This window comes from Physella acuta, unplaced genomic scaffold (assembly GCF_028476545.2).
Source record: "Physella acuta isolate Inbredline_101_S28 unplaced genomic scaffold, ASM2847654v3 ptg000031l, whole genome shotgun sequence".
Classification (NCBI taxonomy): domain Eukaryota; kingdom Metazoa; phylum Mollusca; class Gastropoda; family Physidae; genus Physella; species Physella acuta.
The window spans coordinates 80406-106643 of record NW_026731551.1 but is presented as its reverse complement, the minus strand read 5'-3'; the positions used below and the strand labels follow the sequence as shown (position 1 = coordinate 106643).

The 26238-nt window shown below is 37.3% G+C and overlaps 2 protein-coding genes across 3 annotated transcripts; one reads left to right on the top strand and one right to left on the bottom strand.

Annotated features, from left to right (window-relative positions):
- Positions 1-820: 820 nt before the first annotated feature.
- On the bottom strand, positions 821-6232 carry LOC131941775 (uncharacterized). 2 transcript variants are annotated; one of them, XM_059301281.1, is made up of 2 exons: positions 6130-6232; positions 821-2883 (listed from the first exon to the last, which is right to left on the bottom strand). In XM_059301281.1, the coding sequence occupies exon 2, from the start codon at positions 2246-2248 to the stop codon at positions 1070-1072; it is 1179 nt and encodes a 392-aa protein (XP_059157264.1). In that variant the 5' UTR covers positions 2249-2883; positions 6130-6232; the 3' UTR covers positions 821-1069. The 2 variants fall into 2 exon arrangements, with proteins under 2 accessions (XP_059157264.1, XP_059157253.1); XM_059301270.1 differs by having other exon boundaries at positions 6126-6218.
- A 3356-nt stretch (positions 6233-9588) lies between these two features.
- LOC131941784 (CBY1-interacting BAR domain-containing protein 1-A) lies at positions 9589-19784 on the top strand. Its single transcript, XM_059301293.1, has 10 exons — positions 9589-9713; positions 10791-10906; positions 11693-11817; positions 12102-12170; positions 12521-12622; positions 12796-12801; positions 13034-13138; positions 14394-14507; positions 17395-17553; positions 19333-19784. The coding sequence occupies exons 1-10, from the start codon at positions 9682-9684 to the stop codon at positions 19408-19410; spliced, it is 906 nt and encodes a 301-aa protein (XP_059157276.1). The 5' UTR covers positions 9589-9681; the 3' UTR covers positions 19411-19784.
- Positions 19785-26238: the final 6454 nt, after the last annotated feature.

Here is a 26238-nt window from a genome sequence, read left to right as displayed (position 1 = left end):
CGACCTCCCCCCCCCCCCCATATCATCCCTCATGTAGTTCCACCACACTAGATATCAAGTGTGACTCACAACCCCTACCACCAACACAATGACCCCTACACAACCCCTACCACCAACCACTAACACCATGACCCCTCCACAACATCTGCCACCCAAGCCACCCACAACATGATCCCCACACCACGGTGTCATCATTCACAACTTAGCCCCCCCCCCCCCCCCCAAAAAAAAAACAAAAAACAACTAGCATCTCATTATAACACAAAACACAGGTATAACAATACATAATAATTTTTTTATTAAAGTATAACATTAGAACATCGAGTTAACACAAAATATTGATAGATAACATCAATAGTTCAACAAACAGCGATTATCTTTCAAACGGTAATCGTTGTGTAAGGTAATAATAATGATTTATTGACGTCAATTTCTTTGAGCGTTGTTCAGTAAAAACAACAACTAAGCTTCAATAAACCTAGAGGTCTTGGGTTCGAATCCTTGTTCCAACCCAAGTAGGGTTCGCGGCTACAGGGTGGGGTTTAATCATTTTAACCAGGTTTTTCTCATGCATGCTAGCAATCAGTTACATGGGAGGGTGTGCACTAATGACGTCATAAACCGTAAGGCAAGATGATGGTTAGGGGGGGGGGACAAGTTTTAATGACAAATCGCTACAAAAGGGGGTGGTAGTTGATCAATGTGAAATTATGAAAAACATGCTAGTTATCGTTGTAAGTTGTAATCGTTATAGCCTGGTGTCTTAATTCCGGGGAGGGGGGGGGGGATTTGTGAAATGAATAACAACATGTCGGGGGTAGGGAAAAATCAGTTAAGTTATAGATAATTCGTGTATGGAACATGCTTTTTTTAAAGGTACCTCTTGCACAACAGAGCAAATATTACAAACTTGTGAATTCCATATTGACGCTCAGCTAAAGATGAATGAATCCATGTAGGTGTGTTAGTCTGATGCATGTACGTTCAAAGCCTCTAGGACTGTCGTAAAGGGTTAAACAAAGGGAAAGTCTTGCATGAGAGTTGGTTAAAATTACGGAGCAACACAAGCCTAAAGCAATCGGTGACTCGTCGCCATCACCGCAATGCGTTTACCGGAAATTTCCGGCAGTGCCATACCGCTAACCGCCTCTTCCCCGGCGTCCGAAGGAGCCAGAACGTAGCCTATACTTTGACTTTTGAACTCGACCTTCTGTGACCCTGATCCCTTTGAACTATTCTGTTTATGCGAACCGCTGCTGTTCTTGCCAGGATTCGAATCTGAAAATTTTGAGCCGTGTGTTTCTTTACTCTGCGTCGCTGTTTTTTTCGCACCGCTGTCTTCTCGTGGGTGAGTCAGCAACAAATGGTTCCTGACGTATGTCCGTATATCGCTGTCGACGTTTCTTCCCACGGGGTTATGAATGAATGAAAAAAGTTCAGGGGATGCGTTCTTCTCCGTCTGGTTGTGTAGATGATTAAATGCGTTCAACGCCGCCATAAACGATACAGCCTCCGCTTCATTTCCGGGTTTTGTTTTATTAGAGTTATCCTTCCTATCTTGCCCGACACGCCGCGCAGCGATTTTTTGTTGGGGTGTGAGTTTCTCTAAAGGTCGCAGGATCGTGTCCGCGCGGGACGTAGAGAAGGCGTTACGGTCTTGTTTTTGAGCGGGGTTGGGGGGCTCTTGTGACGGGTTGCGGGCGCCGAGGCTCGGTGCGCTGTCCACACGGTGCAAGAACTTAGTTAACTCACGTTCTCCCGTATACCACAGCGGCGATTTCCATGACAGGTCTTCGTGGATAACATGCGTAGTAGGGTTAATGTATTTCGGTTCGTTGTTGACACTAGAACTACCCTGTTTGCTGAAGTAAGTCAACGGTGCGCTTCTTGTATACGCGTGTGGATCACTTGCGTAGTAAGGATGATCGTGATTTTCGTGGTTGAGAAAAAACTCTCCATCTCGCTGAGAATGACGTCTTTCGGGGTCGGGGTTATTTTTCGATAAGTTATTTTTAATCGTTCGGTAAATCCCGTTGTTGGTGATGTATCTGTACGTCCCGGGTTCGACATTGGCTTTCCAGATTTCCTTCGGGGAGTCAAAGTCTTCATGGACACACCGAACCCTAGCATTGGCAAGGTCGGTGTCTGGAGATTGCTGTTTTAGCTGTTTTTTCTTCGCTTGGTTGTTCTTTGAAACGGAGTTCGCCGCCCGTGGGAAGGAGGTGGAGTTGCCCCAGCCGCAAACCATGTCATCCAATGCGTCACACCGCGGATCTCCCCTCCCCACCAGCTCCAGAGCATCCAGATGGTCCCCAGCTTTCAGTAAATTTTCCACCAGCGTTCTTGACTCAATTTCAGTCACGTGATCATGGTGCGCGTGGTCAAACGTCAGCGTGACGTCAGCGGTGACGTTTTCCTCCAGTTTTATTGATTACCGACCACTGCACGACATTTTAAAAACCACGCGGGTCAGCTGGAAAGATGAACGGATTAGGAAGATGAGATTAAAAGATTAAGTAGGTGAGATAAGTGAAGCAATGTGTCCAAACAAATCCAGCATCAATGATCTTGATCTTTTCACTAACCCTTCCTCTCACATGTGAGTCGATATGCTCATTCTAAATTTACTCTAGTATTCTCAAAAATTTGAATGGTCTTCACTGACTCATTGGAAAACTTCTAATTTTAGGTAACACTTGAAGAAAACAGCTAAAACATTTTGTAGTCTGCAATTTATCCAAGGGCCAGTAAGAATTCCTCTTAAATTGTGCTCATTTTCTACAATTTATGTGTGTGCCATCTCAGCTTCAACATGGCCCATCTATGATTTACACAATCACATTTTATTAAACTGGATTGCGGGTCTTTAGAAAGGGAAATAACCTGTGAAAATACGACAACAAATTAGAACACAAATGTAGATGAGAACAGAACCTTACATAGTCCAACCTTATATCGTTAAATAAGCTGATGAATTTGTAAATTAAAGAAATGTTTAAATCTATCAAATTATCAATACTAATATAAACAATGAGATAAAGAAACACCTCTCCTAACAAGACATAACAGAAATTACACCAAGTGGTGTATATGTTACGGTCAAAGCCCGAAGTCGGCCAATGCTAGGATTGGCCGGCCAATCCGCGCATTGGCCAATATCGCCTCACATAGGTTGGTCAAAGTCCGAAACTTTGTTTGATTTCGGCCTTTGTCCGGCCAATCCGCAGACTGGCCATGGTGGAATGGCCAAAGTCTATACATGTGCAAGATTCAGTCACGAGCTTCTTACCAAAACAAAGTTTCCGACATTTAAATCAGATATGGGGCAAGGGTGCATCCAAAGTATGACATATATGTGGGCACACCTTAGATCTACTAATAAGTGGGACCCGTTCACACCGTTGTAATAACTTAATACATACACGAACAAGCATTATAAAGTAAATAAATATGCACTATAAAATAATCACGATCTCTGAAAGAAATGTCATCACTTTCGACCATGAGCCAAATCAGCATTAACGGGTACCCCGCATGATAGTCGAAAAAAAAAATTCATTTTTAAAAACTCCGCCATCTCGTTGGCTCTCTACTAATGAAAATAAAATTTCTGTTTACGTTGTTTCTGTAACTGGGCCAGAACAAGGTTGTAGAGCAGGGGTTCCCAACCTTTTTTTACTCTAGAGCACATTCTAAAATACCGGTAGGGTGGCGGGCACCACCTATTTTAAATCGACAAACTCCTTCCAGAGGCGTAGGGATAAAACTTTCGATTTGCACACCCCCCCCCCCCTTCAAACTTTCGATTTGCACCCCCCCCCTTCAAACTTTCGATTAGCACGCCCCCCCCCCCCCCTCAAATGTTCGATTTGCACCCCTCCCTCAAACTTTCGATTTGCACACCCCCCCCCTCAAATGTTCGATTTGCACCCCTCCCTCAAACTTTCGATTTGCACACCCCCCCCCCTCAAATGTTCGATTTGCACCCCTCCCTCAAACTTTCGATTTGCACACCCCCCCCCCCCCCCTCAAACTTTCGATTTCCATCCCCTTCAACCTTTCAATAATGTATATGAAAAAAATTCTGTCTCTGTCAAATAATGAAAGGCGGGCTCATACGAATCGTTGGGCGGGCGCCGTGGCGCCCGCGGGCACGGGGTTGGGAACCCCTGTTGTAGAGAATTGTTTCTTCTTCGTTCTTAATTTTAGTGGGATCGAGCCTTATCTGCCAGAGGGTTGAACTCGAGACTTTTTCGAATGTATCAAAAATTGACTCCGATTTCAGCATGCTTTTCTTTTTGGATTTGATTCCATAGCCTTTGTTCAACCAAGAACATACTACAAGACAGCAGTTGTTTGATTTTGGAGTTGTCTCTCCTAGAAGAGTGGCTGCCCCAGCTACTGCCCGAGGGTTCGAACTCGAGGCTTTTCGACCACTTCGACCCCCTAAGAATTGTTTAAAAGAAACCTAAAATATGACGGACATTTGAGTTGTGTGGCGGCGCTGTTGTGAAAAGACCTGTTACATTTTTTAACAGACAGACCAGTTTGTTTGAGTGTCAAGATCGATATATCTATTCTTCGACACCCCGGGTTTTGTCTTCGTTCCACGTGAGCGATGGAGCGTGCAATTGTTCCTTTGGCAGAACAATGGATACACACGTTGAATGTAATACAACGGTCACGCTGTGTGATTATTGATCACGTCAAAGTAACACACACACACACAGACACACACACACACGTACATGGTGGGTTCACGTCGACTTCCTGCATTATGACGTCGCTGTTACCATAAACAATCCAAAACATCCGACTGAAACAGATGAACTCTACTTCACCTGCCCTGATGACGTTAGGTGGAGGACATCAAATAATTGACCAGAGGCGTAGCGAGAAGGGTTGGGGGTACATATGTCCCCGGGCAACGACCCTACGGGGAGCCAAAATGGGTTTGAAAAAAAAATTAAAAGCTGATTTTAGCTGCAGTTTTGCATTTTAAATATAAAAATATATGGGGGGGGGGGGCGCCAAATTGAAAGTTTGTCCCCGGGCGCCGGGAAGGGTCGCTACGCCTCTGTAATTGACCGAGCTGCCCGTTGCAGAATTTCTTTAAAAAAGGTAAAAGACCGAGAAAGATGGCAAAGAAATTTGGAAAAAGAAACGTGATTGAACTATCTTAAAGACATATTTATACGTCTCTGCGCCAAGAAAAATCTCGGTGTGCCACAAGGGTCAGAGGTGTAATGGGAATATTAATGCTTTGTTATTTTTTTAAATGCCTTTATTTAATTAACTCTTCCAATCTGTCGATTAGTTATCAATGTATGTTGCAAATGTTGATTGTGTTTGTACGGCAAAAATGACAACAAAAATTTTACGAACTTCCTCATTACAAAAATTACTCGTAACTTCGTAGTAATACACACAACAACACCCTTCATAGAATAAGGGAAGCACAAAATTAATATTCATAGATATGATGAATTTCTTACATAGTAATAGAATACTGTTATCACTATATAATAGAAAACATTAGATTCTAGTGAGAATTTTGTAGTAGACGTTTGCTACGCTACAATATTAAAATTATAAAAAGAGATTTATTTCAAAATATCTTCAACAAAGATATAAGATACCTAAAAAAAAAGTTTAACAGTGTATCAAAACAGTATATCTGTGCTATCATTAAAATCGGGACTGCGAGGTCAAATGGTAGAGTGTTAGGCTGCTATCTCGAATGTCTCGAGTTCAGATCTTAGTTCGGATCTATGACTGTAGGACATCACTAAAGTCCACCCAGCTCTGCATGGTACCTGATTTACGTTGGAGAAAGTAAAGGCGGCCGCGCATAGTGCTGATCACACATATTCCTTCATATGCCTAGGTCAAGAAACACATGAACTCTACTTCATCTGCCCAATGGATCGCTAGGTCTAAAGAGGAACTTTACAATAATAAAAATCAGAAATGTGGGCCTACAATTTTGTTAGCCTTAATTATCGCGTAACAGTAAGAAACATAAAAAAACTGTATAACATATAATTGTTACTACAAATCACAAATCACGATATTAGAGATACCTTAAAAACAATGCCAAATAAACAAAAAAACAAAGAAGTTACCTACTGTTCTGTGTAGAACACTTTACATTCTCGCACACATCGCCACAACAAAGTTTGTTTTAGCACACACCACCACAGGGGGTTATACCAACAGGAACTTGTCTTCCTCTAATGGCTTTATCTCCGGGTCCTAACCCACAGCAACGCGTGCCCTACACAAGCGGTTCTCAACCCACACCTACCCCACCCTACTAACTAACCTTACAGCTAGTCGATCCCCGTTTGCTCTGGAGCCGTGAGACACACTGGCACCACGACACAGATATGAACACGCTGTCCCGAACAGGTGTAGGAAGGTCCCTTCTACACACGTTCGTAGATCAATAATAGAACGAATCCGATCGATTGATTTGTGTTATCGATTAACCTATACGTAAAGGACGCCTGCTGTGGTAAGCGAATGATCAATGCAGATCAAAGAAATGTCATAGGTAATAATCAATTATCTATCACCTCTTCATGAATAAGTTAAAAAAAAGAAAAAAGAAAATCTATATTGAACCGAAAAAAAAAGTAGGTGCATTGAGGAGTGGATTAACTTAGTAACATAATGAAGACAACACAAATGTAAATGTGTACGCATATAAGTACTATTATGTAATAAAAAGATATTTTGTACTTATACCCTTAGGGTAAGCTGTGTACAGTTTATGCCGAATTAAAACTTTTAAAACTGTATGTAAAGGTTCTTCCCCCCCCCTAACGTTTATTTTAAAAAACACGTCTCTTTCAAGGGCGTCCATAAATGACGTCACATTTCTAAGGGGAAGAGGGTTTGTTATTTGTGACAATGTGTGTTGAGGGCAGAGTTTCTTTCAGGCATCTCTTCTGGTAAGAATGTCTGACCCCCCCCCCCCCCCCCACCCCGGAGAAAAATGTCTGAAAGAATCACTGGGTGAGCGTAAGATGGGAGGGGGGTGGTGTTCATGTTCAGATAGTGTGACGTCACACTAATGCATTTTTAAAAAGTCGTGTAAGAAACTGAATTTTAGCAGTTTCTTCCACGGTTTAGAAAACTGTTTTTGTAAATTGTAAAACAAATTTATTAGAATACTCTACCCAGCTCAGTCAATATTTTTTTGAAAGAAATCGATGTTTCAACAAAATTTTTACTGTAATAGGGTTGGTAATAAAACCTCAATAAAACCTGCATGAGCCATAGAACTGGTTGGTGACCTACTTACCAGCCCTATTTTGTAGGCTGAGGTGTGACGTCACATTTAGGAGGGTCTGGCTTTTTGTTACAATAAGTGATGATAGTGATGGAAAAGAACGTGGCGTTATTTAAGGGCGACCGACCCCCCCCCCCCCCCCCCCCCCCCGCCCTTCACAGCAATCTCCAGTTTGGGAACATCAGCAGAAATAACTTGGCCTAAAGATGGTGTCAATAAAGGAAACAAAATGCGCGGGGTCTCCAACTAAGTTTCCGTATGGAGCTAGATATAAATGCCAAAGAAGAGCAAATCACCAAGGAAATTTTTTGGTCGAAATTGGGAATTTATTGTATCCTTCTTACAAAATCACGCCTTAAATTAAAAGCTAATTTTTTTAAAAATGATTTTAGGACAACAATTATTCAGAGTTTCTTTCCAGTATCTCATCTAGGGGGTGGGGGGGACGCAACCTAAGAGCACGTTGACCCCCCCCCCCTTCTGTAAATGAAATAGAAAAAAAAATTAAAAAATATATAGGTTGCTTAAACTAATGTGACCCCCCCCCCCCCCCCTCCCGAGAGAAAAGTAAAATGTCTAAAAGGAATACTTAAATTGTCAGCGGAAAGGGGGATAAACTCTTCAACTACCCCTGCCTTAGCAACTTAGCAACTGACACTTTAGCCTATATATTTTTTTTTTATTATTTACCCCCTCTCTTTGGGGATTGACTAGAAATGCTATAGGGTCTATTACAGTCTGATGGTCGACCAGCAGAGGCGTAGCGAGAGGGGGCGGGGGTGCGGACCGCACCGGATGACACCATTTAGGGGGTTGACACCAAGGCAAAAAATAGCAAAATATATAGAGAAAAATTATAATTCCACTTAATTAAGTGATTAATTCGAGTGTTAAATAGTCTTTTAAGAGGTGCAAATCGAAAGTTTGAGGGGTGGGGGGCGGGCTGCAAATCGAGAGCTTGAGGGGGGGGGTGCTAATCCAAAATTGAAAGTTTGTTCCCGGGAAGGGGGTGACACCATTAAGTGCCGCACCGGGTGACACCCGACGTCGCTACGCCACTGTCTATCAGGGCAGTATTTCTTCCAGGCATCTCTACAGCCCCCCCTCCCCAAACGAAATAGAATTTATAAATTTATATAGAAAATATATACTAATTACCAGTGTCCGCCCCCCCCCCCCCTCCGGAAATGTTAGTACGCCCCCCCCCCCCCAACACCGAAAATTTAAAGGAACCTTTAAAATGTAGATCTATACAAAATGTGTTGTTCTACATTGCTATCTTAAGTCTTAAAAACTCTTAAATACATACAATTATATTATAACATAATAAAATAATAATTAGTTGAGGTAATAAATAAGTAAAATAAGGTAAGGAGTAGCAGTAGGCCTAGATCTATTAAAATTTATTTCACTACAAATCAAAATTATCTATAATATCATTAACAAAAGTTTAATACTTACAAGAATAACAAACCATTTTTTAAATATGTTTATGCAGTAGATCGAAGTCTATTTGAAGGTTGAACTATTAGAGTTGTTTTTACAAGCTTTTATTTAACTCACTTCCTCTGTCTGTCGTCAGTCTAGACGGAAACGCAGGAGTGAAAATTCGGACAGTTCTACTTGACCAATACGATTCACAGTTGGCACGTGGGTCAAGACATGAAGACAATGCAATCTGAATCTAAATTTGACTTAATTGGATGCCTAATTAATTTTTTATGAATTAATTAAAATTTGGACCGAATTAGTAGGCATGTCTAGCCAACCACACCACACGCGTCATCACCTTCAATAGCTGCGCCATCACGTAATGGCTGCGTTCAAAAACCATTGCGCGCCTACTGAACGTGATGTTCATTAGCGCGCAATGGTTTTTAGTCATGTAACTCTATTGTAAATAAAACATGTAAAGTACTGAAAAAAAAATTCATAAAAAACGTTTTAATAACAAGCTTTTATGTAATGATGCACTAAAAAGTAGAAAATAAATTATAGACTACTATTTAAATAACTATAAAGAAAAGCGTGGGTGTCTTCCTTAACATTAGTAAAGGTATCCAATAGATACTAAAGTGACCCACGCTTTTCTTTATAGTTATTTAAATAGTAGTCTATAATTTATTTTCTACTTTTTAGTGCATCATTACATAAAAGCTTGTTATTAAAACGTTTTTTATGAATTTTTTTTTTATCATAGGCTACGTACATTCAAATACATTGAGTAACATTGTGATCAATAATGACTTTTTACTTGCTCTTTTGTAAGGTAAGGTAAGATTGTGCTGTAAAATGTACTTCCTTTAGAGCTTTTCCGCTTGTAAATAATTGCAGGTTGGTACTTGGCTCATTTATCGTGTAATTAAATAAAAGAACATTTCAAGATGAGTCAGCTGGGAAATACAATGACAAAAAGGTAAACATATTTTACTTGATGTGGAATATATTTGTATGTTTATCTAGTTTCTAAACTGATAGATCTACTTCATTCATGGGCGTAACTAATGTAAACAACCTCTCACACTGACACCGTGGACTACTCGGAGTACACACAGCCCACCTACGCCCTACCATACACCACACCTCTGTCTCTGCAGTCTACATTCTACATAGTCTAAGTCTAGACTAAATCTAACGTTTTTCGAATGACAGATCATTAATATCATTCCTGAATCCGATATTTTTACTTGAGTTTAAAACTTTTAAATTATTAAATTAATTATTAAATAACGAGCCGACCCGCGGCATATCATACGCCGCTATTTAGTTGTTTTTTCTACTTTTCAGTTATTCATAATTTGTGAATTTGACACTACCAACGCTGCCACTGAAAATATTTCTTTAAAACACTATAAGTAGCTCGTTAAGGACGATAACCCCCCCCCCCTCCTTCCCCCCCCTCCGTTAAAGTAAACTCCACTTAGTTACCCCCCCCCCCCCCCCCCCTCTACGTTTAAAATTGTTTCAAACTAAATTATCTGCCCCTAATAGTCATTACTAAACCCGGCTCTGTTTGTAAACATTTAGAGTGAACCACTGCTCACCAGACCATGTAGGGGTGGGGGTGTTAGGGAGCGCGTTTACAGCTTGTTTTCTAGCGTCTCCCAGAAGAGAATTTTATAGATTAAAGTTAAAAGTTAGAAGTTCAGATAAAAAAAAATAGACCCTTTCTTCTTGAATCCCAGGCAGAATGAGCCCCAGTGTGGTCTCAACCAACCAAAACTGACCTACTCAATAGAGTAGACTGACCCGGCTCAACTTATCCTATCCAACCTGTAGGCTAACTCAGTTCAGTAGACTTAGATCTAGATCTAGGTACGACTTAACTGAGTAGACATTGGCCCATTTAGTCAACTATTTGTTTTTTTAGTTTTAAAAGTAAATAGTCAAATTTAGAGTTAGTAGATCTAGTACAGCATGCTTCATTACTCATTATTCAATATCTAAGTCTTTAGGCCTAAGTGTTCTTCCTTTTTCTTTAAAAAAATAAAAGAGATGCGCAAGAGAAATTTGCTCAATCAAGGGTTTCAACTGTAGAGAAGTATTATGGACTTCTGTGTCACACATTAGGGTCAGTCATCAGAAAGTCTGCAAGATTACGAGATAAAGGTAAGCATAAAATATGGGCCTATGTGAAATATAACAGTAGTCCTTACAAATACTCTTGTGTCTACAGTCTATGGGTATAGTCATTGAGAAAGCTAGACTATTCAGAAAAGTATTACTATTTGACTAAATTTTATCACTTTTTGTCAGAGAATAGCATGAGTAAATGCAAATATATATTGTTATAAATCTGTGGAAACGCTTTATATTTAGCAACCATGTGATGAGTAGGCCCAATCAAAATAGTAGACTGGAAAAAAGTATTATCATACTAAGCCTCATTATTATGTAAATAAATACCCGGACAGTGAATTTGGTGTCATAAAAGGAGCTTAAATTTTTAGCATGCAATCTCATTAACCCTTAAATGCGCGCAATGTGGCCTTTCGCTTTATAAGTTGTGTAACAGCAAAACCACGATCGTGGCTTGGCGCGCTCTAAGGCTTAAAAATAATTGAAAATATAAAAATCAGATGTAGGCTGCTGTTTAGTATGTATTTGTCATACCACACTTACAGCTAATGTTTTATGAACACAATTTTTCTACTGAACATATAAGCCTATTCTTACTTGCTGTGAGTATTTTCTTTCTAAACATGAATAGTATACATGTTGCTAGTGTAAACATGGTGTTAGGCAATAGTCCTTACCTTATAGACTCTGATACCGGTGGTGGGGGGGGGGGGGGGGATGGAGGCAGAGGCTAATGATAAGAAGTCAGTTTTTCGAATGAGTCAGTTATGTTTATGTTTTTAACTAAAGTTAAATGTGCCTGATTGTCCCCCCTAGGTGATTTGTTTGCACATTACTTGAAAGAATACACAGAGAAGGAAACATTGAACAACTCCACCAAAGTGAACCTGTCAGCATTTGCTCAGAACTTCTCAGCTGTACAGGACTACAGGGATGCTGAGGTGGGCTTGAAAATTTCACACACAATATTTTGTTCTTGTTTTATTGTTTGTGTTTTACATTTAAGTAGGTTTTCACCTTCTAAGTGACAATTTGTAAATTTAACTTAGCTTTGAAAAGTGTTTTTATTTATTTAAATTAATATATTTATTCATGCAGTTTTTAGCACTGATGTAGAAATAATTATTTATTGTCTCTGTCTATGAATAGTATCAATAGGTATTTATCAAACTCACACAATTTTTGATTCTTCAAACATTTAATAAAAAAATAACATTAACTGTAGGTCAAACGCCTGGAAGAAAAAGTCTTGAAGCCAATCATGAACTACGGAACAATTTGTAAAAACATGAAGGTACCTTGAGTGTGTCACATTGCGCTTTATAATACTACATTTTTTTTTAAACTTACAATATTGCCTCCGCTATTTCCTTTATGTGGGATGTCATGGCCTAGCGGTAGAGTGCTAGACTTCTAATGTGAAAGGCATTAGTTTGAATCAGTGGAACATCTCTGAGTGCACCCAACTTGATGGTGATGGTTACCTAACTCACATTAGAAAAAGGCGTCTGGGCATAGTGCTACCATATTATCCCTTCATATGCCAAGGTTAAGAAATATATGATCTGTTCTACCTCTGCCCAATGGATCGTTAGGTCTAAAGAGAAATCTTAACTTTTTTACCTTATTTCCTTTATCCTCCAGTCAAGTGTAAAAGGGAATCAGGCTGCTGCTAAGAAAGAATCAAAACAAATGGAGAAAGTGGCAAAGCTAGAACAGAAGCTTCCACGCAACGATGCAGAAATTGTATCCTTTCACTAAATATCACATTTTTGAAAAAAATTCAACAATTCAGCTGTTTTTTAAAATAGTAATTTGTAATATAATTTTAGGTACTTAAATGATTCCTTTTATATGGTTACAATTAGCTTATTATTGAAACATATTTTTATGATAAAAGTTCCTTAACACATATTCAGTCAAAGGTAAAACACCTGATTGCTTTGAGCTGCCATGACCAGCACTTGATATGGTGTTGTCTTTATTATCTATAATTATAGTTACATTATTTTTAAAATAATTAATTTAAAATGATGAATGTGTGTTAAAAAAGAAAGTGCTTTAATATTTTACTTAGGTAATTAATATGCACGGAAAAACTAGTTTATTTTAAAAGATTTTCTGCTGAATGTTAGTAATTTCTTCCTTTACTTGTAGGCTTACAACGACTTGCAGAGAATCAGACAAGAGAGTGGCAGCTACAGGGAGCAATTGATGACAGAGATTGATGTGTTTGAGAGCAGGAAGATCAATGACTTAAAGGTGAGAGATCTGCTAGTTTTGTTAACTTTCGGAGTCATTAATTTAAACATGAGACAGTGAACAGTTTGTTAATTTTGGGAGTCATTAATTTAAAGGTGAGAAATCTACTAGTTTCTTAATTTGGGAGTCATTAATTTAAAGGTGAGAAATCTACTAGTTTTTTAATTTAAAGGTGAGAAATCTACTAGTTTGTTAATTTAAAGGTGAGAAATCTACTAGTTTGTTAATTTAAAGGTGAGATAGCTACTAGTTTGTTAACTTTGGGAGACATTAATTTTAAGGTGAGAAATCTACTAGTTTGTTAATTTGGGAGTCATTAATTTAAAGGTGAGAAATCTACTAGTTTGTTACTTTAAAGGTGAGAAATCTACTAGTTTGTTAATTTAAAGGTGAGATATCTACTAGTTTGTTAATTTAAAGGTGAGATATCTACTAGTTTGTTAATTTAAAGGTGAGATAGCTACTAGTTTGTTATCTTTGGGAGTCATTAATTTAAACGTGAGAAATCTACTAGTTCGTTAATTTAAAGATGTGAAATCTACTAGTTTGTTAATTTAAAGATGAGACAGTTACTTTAAAGGTGAGAAATCTACTAGTTTGTTAATTTAAAGGTGAGATAGCTACTAGAGTGGGTTTAACATGAGTGTCACTGACTTAAAGATGAGCCAAACTTAAAGATTGGGCAACCATTATAGTCATTTTAACATGCAAGTGATTTAAAGGTAAGTCAAACACTTTAGTGTGTTTAATTTTAAAAGATAAGATAACTAAAGGTAGGTGGGTCTTAACAACACATGTTGATTCAAAAGAGGGTGATTTGGAGAGTAAATAATTAATGATTTAATGCTCTACTTAGATTAAAACCGTGAAAATAATCGTTTGGTTTAGTATACAAGTAACTGAAACAGTGGAGAACATTACTGGATAATGATTTAAATCTGTGCTAAGACTAATTCAGTGGATGCATAATGAAGCCTAAATTAGACTTACTCAGCCAGTAGTTCTGTTCTACATAATTTTAATAAATCATGCATTTTCTTATATCGACATAGTGTAAAGATACTTTTTTTTTCACCGTTGATCTTTACTACAAATAAATAATAAATAATGCTGCCCTTATATTTGATATTTTCACTGATATAACATTTACCTAATTCCTATGCCTTTTTTAACATTATTTTTTACCATTACAACTTCATTGCCAGGTCATGATATTATGATGCTAATTTTAGAACTTGTCTATATGTTGTTTCAGTCTGTCCTGTCCGAATACGTGAAGATTGAGATGATGTTCCATGCCAGAGCTCTCAAGTATCTGTCAGAGTGTTACCAGTCAGTACAGAGGATAGATACAGAGGCTGACATTGATGTAAGTGTTAAAACATGAATATAAGCAGATACCTCAAGTACCTGTCTCTTACCAGTCAGTATAGAGGCTGACATTGATGTAAGTGTTAAAACATGAATGTAAGCAGATACCTCAAGTATCTGTCTCTTACCAGTCAGTATAGAGGCTGACATTGATGTAAGTGTTAAAACATGAATGTAAGCAGATACCTCAAGTATCTGTTTCTTACCAGTCAGTACAGGATAGACATAGGCTGGCATTGATGTAAGTGTTAAAACATGAATGTAAGCAGATACCTCAAATACCTGTCAGAGTGTTACCAGTCAGTAGATAGACACAGAGGCTGACATTGATGTAAGTGTTAAAACATGAATGTAAGCAGATACCTTAAGTACCTGTCTTACCAGTCAGTATAGAGGCTGACATTGATGTAAGTGTTAAAACATGAATGTAAGCAAATACCTCTGGTACCTGTCTCTTACCAGTCAGTATAGAGGCTGACATTGATGTAAGTGTTAAAACATTAATGTAAGCAGATACCTCAAGTACCTGTCTCTTACCAGTCAGTATAGAGGCTGACATTGATGTAAGTGTTAAAACATGAATGTAAGCAGATACCTCAAGTATCTGTTTCTTACCAGTCAGTACAGGATAGACATTGGCTGATGATGTAAGTGTTAAAACATGAATGTAAGCAGATACCTCAAGTACCTGTCTCAATGTTACCAGTCAGTATAGAGGCTGACATTGATGTAAGTGTTAAAACATGAATGTAAGCAGATACCTCAAGTACCTGCCTCAATGTTACCAGTCAGTATAGAGGCTGACATTGATGTAAGTGTTAAAACATGAATGTAAGCAAATACCTCTGGTACCTGTCTCTTACCAGTCAGTATAGAGGCTGACGTTGATGTAAGTGTTAAAACATGAATGTAAGCAGATACCTCAAGTATCTGTCTCTTACCAGTCAGTATAGAGGCTGACATTGATGTAAGTGTTAAAACATGAATGTAAGCAGATACCTCAAGTATCTGTCTCTTACCAGTCAGTATAGAGGCTGACATTGATGTAAGTGTTAAAACATGAATGTAAGCAGATACCTCAAGTACCTGCCTCAATGTTACCAGTCAGTATAGAGGCTGACATTGATGTAAGTGTTAAAACATGAATGTAAGCAAATACCTCAAGTATCTGTCTCTTACCAGTCAGTATAGAGGCTGACATTGATGTAAGTGTTAAAACATGAATGTAAGCAGATACCTCAAGTACCTGCCTCAATGTTACCAGTCAGTATAGAGGCTGACATTGATGTAAGTGTTAAAACATGAATGTAAGCAGATACCTCAAGTACCTGTCTCAATGTTACCAGTCAGTATAGAGGCTGACATTGATGTAAGTGTTAAAACATGAATGTAAGCAGATGCCTCAACTACCTGTCTCAATGTTACCAGTCAGTATAGAGGCTGACATTGATGTAAGAGTTAAAACATGAATGTAAGCAGATACCTCAAGTATCTGTTTCTTACCAGTCAGTACAGGATAGACATTGGCTGATGATGTAAGTGTTAAAACATGAATGTAAGCAGATACCTCAGGTACCTGTCTCTTACCAGTCAGTATAGAGGCTGACATTGATGTAAGTGTTAAAACATGAATGTAAGCAGATACCTCAAGTACCTGTCTCTTACCAGTCAGTATAGAGGCTGACATTGATGTAAGTGTTAAAACATTAATGTAAGCAGATACCTCAAGTACCTGTCTCTTACCAGTCAGTATAGAGGCTGACATTGATGTAAGTGTTAAAACATTAATGTAAGCAGATACCTCAAGTACCTGTCTCAATGTTACCAGTCAGTATAGAGGCTGACATTGATGTAAGTGTTAAAACATGAATGTAAGCAGATACCTCAAGTACCTGTCTCTTACCAGTCAGTATAGAGGCTGACATTGATGTAAGTGTTAAAACATGAATGTAAGCAAATACCTCTGGTACCTGTCTCTTACCAGTCAGTATAGAGGCTGACATTGATGTAAGTGTTAAAACATGAATGTAAGCAAATACCTCTGGTACCTGTCTCTTACCAGTCAGTATAGAGGCTGACATTGATGTAAGTGTTAAAACATGAATGTAAGCAAATACCTCAAGTACCTGTCTCTTACCAGTCAGTATAGAGGCTGACATTGATGTAAGAGTTAAAACATGAATGTAAACAGATACAATTAATAGGTTCCTGTGAGTCACTGACCAGGTGCCAGAAGGGAACTATATGGTGAGGTAGTTCACCCAATTAGCCAGACTTTGACCTCATCAGCAGCTTGATTTCACCTGGCCTTAGTGAGCCACTCATCCAGTACAGACTGAGTATTTAGAGTGTACATATTTTAAATTATAGAGCTACACAATTTGGTAGTACCGGACAGCATGTCTAATGTTGGAGTTCTAGACTGCTAATCCAAAAGTCTCGTGTTTGAATCCACATTCAAGTCAGTGGAACATCCCTAAGTCCACCCAGCTCTGATAGGTACATATCTCACATTAGGGAAAGTAAAGATGACGGCACACTATCTCTTCATATGCAGAGGTCGACAAACATTTGAACTCTATTTCACCTGCCTAATGGATCGCTAGGTCTAAAAAGGAATCTTTACTATACTTACTTTCACAATTAAGTAATAGCATCTCCCCTTGATTTCCTCTATGTAGAGTTCTGACAGGAAAGTTAAACTTTTTTTTTTTAAAAGCAATCACTGATATTTGCGAGCATGTTAGTTCTAACAGAAGTTTTTTTTACATGTCTGACACGAATGCTTGTATTAATCTGACCAAAAGTCTTGTAGCTTGTTTCAGGTTGTAACTGAGATTATAAGCCTATATAATTAAACTACTTTTTGTCTTTGAAAATTTCAGAGTTTCCGGGCGGAACTGGTCAAAGTGTCTGGCATGGCCCAGCCCTTCACCCAGACCCTGACCTCCATGTCCTCCCCTAACCAGACGTCCAGCAGTGGGGCTGGTGCCACCAACTTGTTCCAGTCACAGTATGTTCCACGTCGCAGCGGCATTACGGGGGTGAGTCTAGTTTTATGATACACACTAGAACAGGGGTAAGTCTAGTTGTAAAACACACACTAGAACAGGGGTAAGTCTAGTTGTAAAACACACACTAGAACAGGGGTAAGTCTAGTTGTAAAACACACACTAGAACAGGGGTAAGTCTAGTTGTAAAACACACACTAGAACTGGGGTAAGTCTAGTTGTAAAACACACACTAGAACTGGGGTAAGTCTAGTTGTAAAACACACACTAGAACTGGGGTAAGTCTAGTTGTAAAACACACACTAGAACTGGGGTAAGTCTAGTTGTAAAACACACACTAGAACTGGGGTAAGTCTAGTTGTAAAACACACACTAGAACAGGGGTAAGTCTAGTTGTAAAACACACACTAGAACAGGGGTAAGTCTAGTCGTAAAACACATACTAGACTAGGGGTAAGTCTAGTTGTAAAACACATACTAGACTAGGGGTAAGTCTAGTTGTAAAACACACACTAGAACAGGGGTAAGTCTAGTTGTAAAACACACTAGAACTGGGGTAAGTCTAGTTGTAAACACACACTAAAACAGGGGTAAGTCTAGTTGTAAAGCACACACTAAAACAGGGGTAAGTCTAGTTTTATGGTACACACTAAACTAGGGAAAGTCTAGTTGTATGGTACACACTAAATAGGAGGGGGGATCTATAATTATAGATCTGTATTTATAATACACACAATACTGGGGTAAGTCTAGTTTTATAATACACACTAAATAGGAGTGGGGGACAGAGTGGTCTAGCAGTAGAGAGATGAACTGCTAACCCGTAAGTCTCCAGTTCGAATCTGGGTTCAAGTTGGTAGACCGTCTCAGAGTCCACCCAACTCTGATGGGTACCTAACTCACGTTAGGGAAAGTAAAGGCGGCTGGGAATCGTGCTGACCACACTTCATATGCCGAGGTCACAGAAACAAGTGAACTCTACTTCACTTGCCATATAGACCGTCAGGTTTGAAAAGGGAACTTTATTTTAAATAAGAGGGGGATCTATTTTTATAATACACACTAGACTAGGGTAAGTCTAGCTTTTATTATACACTTAAGTTCCATTTTATTCCATCCATACTGTCTTTACTTAACACTAACATTTTGTTAATTTTTTAAATATCCAGTCTATTTTTAACTATAAGTAACTTTAATCAAGCACTAATCCGTATAAATACATCTATAAGATTAACACTTGGGCTGGTTGTTGTATCAATTAAAATATTTCTGGCTGTATGTGTATTTTTTTTCTTTATATTTCAGTTTGCACCCTGTTCAACCAGGGGCGACATTTACTTCTAGATCTAGTAGCTTTTGTATACATTTTGGATTAAACTTTTTAAAGTTTTATTTTGCGTTTTGGTTGGGTTTTTTTTTTAGAATTTAAATAATTTCTGGTTGTTTTATGGCTTTTTGCATGACTTGACTTAGGCCTCCACTATTTCCTTCCATTTCATCCGATCCCCGGCTATTAATTTCTTTTTGTAATAATTAAGTATCAAATGCAATAATTAATTTTTTAATCTTTTCTTTTCAAGTTTTGCAACAATTTATTAAGAGAAATTTAATAGAGAAATATGAGAAAGAATGCATTTTAATTACACAATTTTCCTAATAGTAATAAAATGTTGTAATGTAGAAGAAAATATAATTTAATTTAAATATTTACATATTTTGTCAGTTTAATTCTATCTCAAATTTTTAATTATGTTATTACTATGTTATTTTCACATATATTTTTAACATACTTCAACCACATTATTTTTATAGAACATGTATGACACTCAAGACTCTGATGATGAAGAAGAAGAAGAGGATGAAGAAGATGAAACCTCAGATGAATCATAAATACAAAGTTGATGATTCTAAACCTACATCTGTGATAAAACGCTATTGCCAGTATATTATGTTTAAAATTATAATTAATAATATTGTGGTCTCTGACTGATTGGTTTTTACAAGCTTTTATTTAACTCACTTCCTCTGTCGTCAGTCTGTCGTCAGTCTAGACGGAAACGCAGGAGTGAAAATTCGGACAGTTCTACTTGACCGATACGATTCACAGTTGGCACGTGGGTCAAGACATGAAGACAATGCAATCTGAAACTAAATTTGACTTAATTGGATGCCTAATTGATTTTTTATGAATTAATTAAAATTTGGACCGAATTAGTAGGCATGTCTAGCCAACCACACCACACGCGTCATCAATAGCTGCGCCATCACGACCACGTAATGGCTGCGTTCAAAAACCATTGCGCGCCTACTGAACGTGATATTCAGTAGGCGCGCAATGGTTTTTAGTCATGTAATTGTAACTCTATTGTAGATAAAACATGTAAAGTACTGAAAAAAAATTCATAAAAAACGTTTTAATAACAAGCTTTTATGTAATGATGCACTAAAAAGTAGAAAATAAATTATAGACTACTATTTAAATAACTATAAAGAAAAGCGTGGGTGTCTTCCTTAACATTAGTAAAGGTATCCAATAGATACTAAAGTGACCCACGCTTTTCTTTATAGTTCTTTAAATAGTAGTCTATAATTTATTTTCTACTTTTTAGTGCATCATTACATAAAAGCTTGTTATTAAAACGTTTTTTATGAATTTTTTTTTTTATGTATTACACGATATCAAAACAATTTATTTATCACAAAAATTGTCATAGTTTCTAAGTATCTGAATTCTTTTTTACATTTAAACTTTAACAAAGTTTTGTGAACATTTAAAAAATGTAATCAAAATCAAAATTTATTAAGTTAATGGTTGAGGATAATTTACTATTCATTTTTACACTCCCTAGATTTTTTTATTGTATTATTATGTATCAAATTTCACTGGACATGATGAATTGAACTTTACACTCGTTAGTGGCTACACATATCCTGAACTATACACAATAATTTCTTAAGTGTAATCACTATGTTACATGTCTACTTTGCTTTATTTATCTGTGATACTTTACTTTTAGTTTATGTTTTTTTTTATTATTTATATCAAATGGGTTATGTAAAAAAAAAAAAAAACTTGACAATTTTTTTTACTAACAACTGTGATAACTAGACTAAAAGTGTTTTTGTTTAAGTTCTTTTTTTTTTTTTTAAACTTTTAACAACAGACATCACAGATATTGTTTTAGTTTAAAATGAAACAAATTTATAAAACAATTATTTGAGATTATCTTTTAAATGGCTTCTGGCCAAACCAGACAGCATTTTCAATTTTTTATTTTTCAACTAATTTTTTGTTTCATTATTTATTCAAATATAATTTATGTATTTTCCAATATCTGTCTCACTGTATGTTAAAATAGTTTAATAGGCCACAACTTGATTAATGTATAGGGTCACATGACCTTAACCCTAGTTAAAATATAGGGTCACATGACTTTAACCTAGTTAAAATATAGGGTCACATGACTTTAACCTAGTTAAAATATAGGGTCACATTACTTTAACCTAGTTAAAATATAGGGTCACATGACCTTAACCTGGTTAAAATATAGGGTCACATGACTTTAACCTAGTTAAAATATAGGGTCAGAGTCAATTGAACATAACTTTATTCAAAGTTAAGGTGAACTGAGGTCACTATACAAAAATATTGGGTTACTTGATCACAACATAATATTTCACTCTGTGATTATCACATGTAGTGTCTTTAGATTTATATTATGAGTAGGTTTTGTACACTAATTTATTGGCTAAAATTCTCTATAACCTAGTGTGAAAGTAAATATGTTGATTCAGCATGTTTTGTTTTGTAATAAAATTGTTAATTTGGCACAAGTAGAGCAAGAATAATCTCTGTTTTTAAATTTCTAATTTTACTACTGATATAAGATGTATAATAATAATTATACTATTGATATAAGATGTTATGTATAACAAACTCAACTGTGATAAGCTTGACCTTACATTGTTACTTTCTTATAGAAGTAAAATTTTTATAACACAAAAATGATTGGTTCATTTATTTATTGTTTTACTGTTAAACTATGGGGCGCTCGCAGATATGGATACCATATTTCAGTTCATCCACGAAGTTGAACTTGTTTAAATTTCAACATAATTCTATTAAGAACGAAGAAGAAGAAGTCTTACTGTAATATTATGTCCTTGTTATATCTATTGTCATGTAGTCTACTTCATATGCCGCGGTCAAAAAACATGAACACTCTTTCATCTTCGGTAAGGATCTTTACATCTGAGAGGGGAGATTTACTGTACTGTCCATTATGAAGAATCTTGTTAGTTTGTTTTAGTTTCTCTTTTTACATTCTTGTATACGAAGTATAGAGGAAGTATTGTAATCGTGCACACAAAACATCTAGATTTGTCCCTGAGTCGGAAAAACATAGTTTTGCAATTTTGTCCGTATGACTATGTCTATGTATGTCTGTGAACACGATAACTTGAGAACTTTTACAGTTAGGTCGATGAAATTTCATGTATGAGTAGTATATCAAATTTGTTGTTTTGTATCAACTATTCAGTGAATTCCGATAACCGGAAGCGGAACTTATTCAACCTTTAGTTTTTCAAAAGCCTATAACTTGAGTACTTTTTCAAATTAAAAAAAAATGAAATTTCACATGTAAGTAAAAAATCTAATTCCCTGCCTTCTGTCAAATTGTAAGTAATTTCCGTTGACCGGAAGTAGTAATTTACGCTATTTCCGATTTCTCAAAAAACGCATGTGAATTTATAAACTAACCAATAATATTCCGCACTATGATACACATTGTTACACCATGAGTTGTCACACTAAGTGACACCCGACCTAGCGACGCCACTGCTAGTGATTGCTAAACAATGTTATTACGTTGCCACAAACACTCTCGTTTATCTCTGCTTTTACATAAATGGCTAATAGTCACTCACAAAGTAGTCAGGCTCTTGTTAACTATTTCGATAACACCTTCAGCCCCATTGTCTATATGAGCATATGTGTGGGGGGAAGGGGGGGGTACTGAAGGTCTTAGTCCATATGATCAGAGTTTCTTCCAGGCATCTCTTCGGGGGGGGGGGGGGGGGCACCGCCCACCTGAAGAAAGTCTACCGCCCCCCCCCCCTCCCCCCGAACGAAATGAAATTTATATAGGAAATATATACTTTTGACAGTGTCCGACCCCCCACCCCCCGGATATTGTTGTCCGTCCCCCCCCCCCCCCCCCCGAAAATTTCAAGTGCACCCCGGAGAAAAAAGTCTGGAAGAAACACTGCATATGATAAATTGAAAATGAGATACTCTTGTGTTTTTGTAGGAAGTATTTTTTTCTGGATAATGTGAACAAAATCTCTGCTTTAGATGAGGGTCAATTGAGTTTTGATCATGGACCAACAGAGAAAGTGTGATAGATAGCGTGTAAAGCTTGTATGGAAGATAAAGGGAAGTTCACAAATGTTGGCGGCCAACTTTGAAGAGATGGGGTCGAAGATTGTTACGGATATGAATACAATTTTTTTTTTTATTTCGTCTTCACAGTGGTCGAAAAAAAACACTAAAAACGTAGGCCTGAAAATTTTCAGAAATTTATTATTTTATATTTGATGATATACAAAAGTTGCAAATGCAGAGAACTTGAAAAATTTTGAGTTGAAAGCTACATTTCTTTTTATTTTCATCAAACCTAAATTATAACCCGAAGCTTCACTTTCGTAAGACAAACATTGATTGGCTGTTAAGAAACTCAGCGATCGACCTTCTTAAAAAACCCACGGATTTTCTGCAGATAAGCCTCGCAAAAAAGTTAACCACCACTCAGAGGCGTAGCGAGGGGGTGGGTGCTGGGGTGCGGACTGCACCGGGTGACACCATTTAGGAGGGTGACACCAAGGCAAAAAATAGCAAAATATATAGAGAAAAATGATAATTTCACTTAATTAAGTGATTAAATCCGAGTGTTAAATAATGTTTTAAAAGGTGCAAATCGAAAGTTTGAGGGGTGGGGTGGGGTGGGGGTGCAAATCGAAAGTTTGAGGGGGGTGTGCAAATCGAAAGTTGAAAGTTTGTCCCCGGGAAGGGTCGCTACGCCTATGGTGGGTGACACCATTAAGTGCCGCACCGGGTGACACCCGACCTCGCTACGCCACCACCACCGCTACCCCCCCTCAAAAAAAAAGATTATTAAAAAGAGGATATGAATATGAAGCAGGGAGGGGCGGGGGGTGCGGACCGCACCGGGTGACACCATTTAGGGGATGACACCAAGGCAAAAAATAGCAAGATATATAGAGAAAAACTTGAGGGGTGGTGCAAATCGAAAGTTTGAGGGGGGGGGGGGGTGCAAATCGAAAGTTTGAGGGGTGCGGGGTGCAAATCGAAAGTTTGAGGGGGGTATGCAAATTGAAAGTTGAAAGTTTGTCCCTGGGAAGGGTCGCTACGCCTCTGGTGGGTGTCACAATTAAGTGCCGCACCGGTGACACCCGACCTCGCTACGCCACCACCACCGCTACCCCCCCCCCCCCCCAAAGAAAAAAGATTATTAAAAAGAGGATATGAATATGAAGCAGGGGCGTAGCGGGGTGGGGGGGGGCGGGGGGTGCGGACCGCACCGGGTGACACCATTTAGGGGATGACACCAAGGCAAAAGATAGCAAGATATATAGAGAAAAACTTGAGGGGTGGTGCAAATCGAAAGTTTGAGGGGGGGGGGGGGTGCAAATCGAAAACTTGAGGGGGGGGGGGTGTAAATCGAAAGTTTGAGGGGGAGGGGTGGAGTGCAAATCGAAAATTTGAAAGTTCGTCCCCGCGAAGGGTCGCTACGCCTCTAGGGGGGGTGACACCATTAAGTGCCGCACCGGGTGACACCCGACCTCGCTACGCCACTGATATGAAGATTATACTTTAGTTTTTAACCCATACCGAAATCCTATCCTACTTTAAGCTTAACCCTAGAGGCTGATAACGAGTTGCTTTTATGGCGTGTTTAAATTTTCAAAGGCTTAGAAGTCAGAAATAGGTCAAGGTTGCGTGTGTGCATTAAATTGGAGCTGGCATAAAGTGGCGGTGCTTAACTTTTCTCGCATTCATTTTTTGCAGTGGTGGCGGGGTTTATCTGGACAAGTATTCGCACTCATAAGTTTGCCAATAAAATATTTAAATAAAATCTTTTTTTAACCACATGATCGAGTTATACCACGTTGCTTTACATTTTCAGGGATAAAATGAAAAAAAAGTGTTGGCTTTTTTTTAAAAATATTTAGTTGGCGACAATACTGAAACATCAGATACATAAATCTTTAGTAACGTTCGATAAAAAACTCCAAATATTTTTTTTATAACCACATTAATTTTAAAAAGACCGCACACGATTTTTAAAAATATTTAATAAACCATCTGAGACTATCCAAGGTTGCGTCCATTAGTAATGATACAGATATCAATTTTATTTAGAAAATATAGTTTTCCTTTTTCGAAGAATTTTCCATGTTTCTGAAATTGGCTAGTTGTTTAGAGTAGAAAGACAATTATTGACTAACAATTTGATTTTTTTTTTCAATATCTATTTTAAGCAATTAGTAAAGCTGCTATTAATAGCATCAATGTGTGTTAGTTACCTCCCATTTACAAATTAAAAAACAACCAAGGGAAAAAACTTATAATTATTTTATATGTTTTTGAAATATAGAGAACTCCGGTAGTTTTCAAAATAAAAATAAAAAGTAATAAATTTTTTTTAATTTAATTAAAAAAGATCGTTCTTAATATTTGATTAATTTTTGTAATTAAAATATATTTTACCATATTTTAGCTGCAGCGGAAATAGAAAAACATTAGCTGTTTTAAAGGAGTAGTTAAAACTAAAATAAACCAAATTATATAATAAATTGGTTGTTCACAGTCATCTTCTCTCATATCAAAAAAGTTTTTCCGAAAAAAATGTATTTAAAATTAAAGTAAAATTAAAATGCATACCTCTCGTGGCCTCACTTTAGAGCTTGGAAATTTCAAACTCGATAAATAATAATATTTAAATGGATATATATATATATATATATATATATATATATATATATATATATATATATATATATATATATATATATATATATATATATATATATATATATATATATATATATATATATATATATATATATATATATATATATATATATATATATATATATATATATATATTTTTTTTTTTTTTTTTTTTTTTTTCTTTCAAGAACATAAGTTGGGAGAAATATTGTGTATTTTTGTTCCAAAAAATGATGAGGGATAGGCATTTCACTAATGAAAATAGTTTACTCCGCCCCCTTACACCTTCACGGAGAAAAAAAGAAACACAAAGGTGGGAGAATGTGGAATTTAGCGACATCGTATACGGGGGGGGGGGTGCCTTTTTGTAAATAGGTAGAGGGAGATGGAGACCCTAAACATTAAAACGATGAGTATTGTTAGCAACGATCACATCTGAAAATGATGTAAAACATTTAATCTAAACCAGTGGTTCTTAATTTTATTGGTGGCACCCAACCCCACCCGTTTCATATGCGCATTCACTGAACCCTTCTATAGTTCTTTCTTCCACACTGAGAAAATCGGATCACGAATCATATAACTTGAATCTTGGCCTTAACCGAACCCCTGAGACTGACTCACCGAACCCCTGAGACTGACTCACCGAACCCCTGACTCACAGAACCCCCTGAGACTGACTC

Bases quoted from the DNA above. Each gene is read 5' to 3' on its own strand.
- LOC131941775 (XM_059301281.1), bottom strand. From the start codon at position 2,248: ATGGTTTGCGGCTGGGGCAACTCCACCTCCTTCCCACGGGCGGCGAAC.
- LOC131941784 (XM_059301293.1), top strand. From the start codon at position 9,682: ATGAGTCAGCTGGGAAATACAATGACAAAAAG. The intron at 10,907-11,692 runs GTAAGCATAAAA...TGTCCCCCCTAG, and splicing joins TGCAAGATTACGAGATAAAG to GTGATTTGTTTGCACATTAC. The intron at 11,818-12,101 runs GTGGGCTTGAAA...CATTAACTGTAG, and splicing joins AGGACTACAGGGATGCTGAG to GTCAAACGCCTGGAAGAAAA.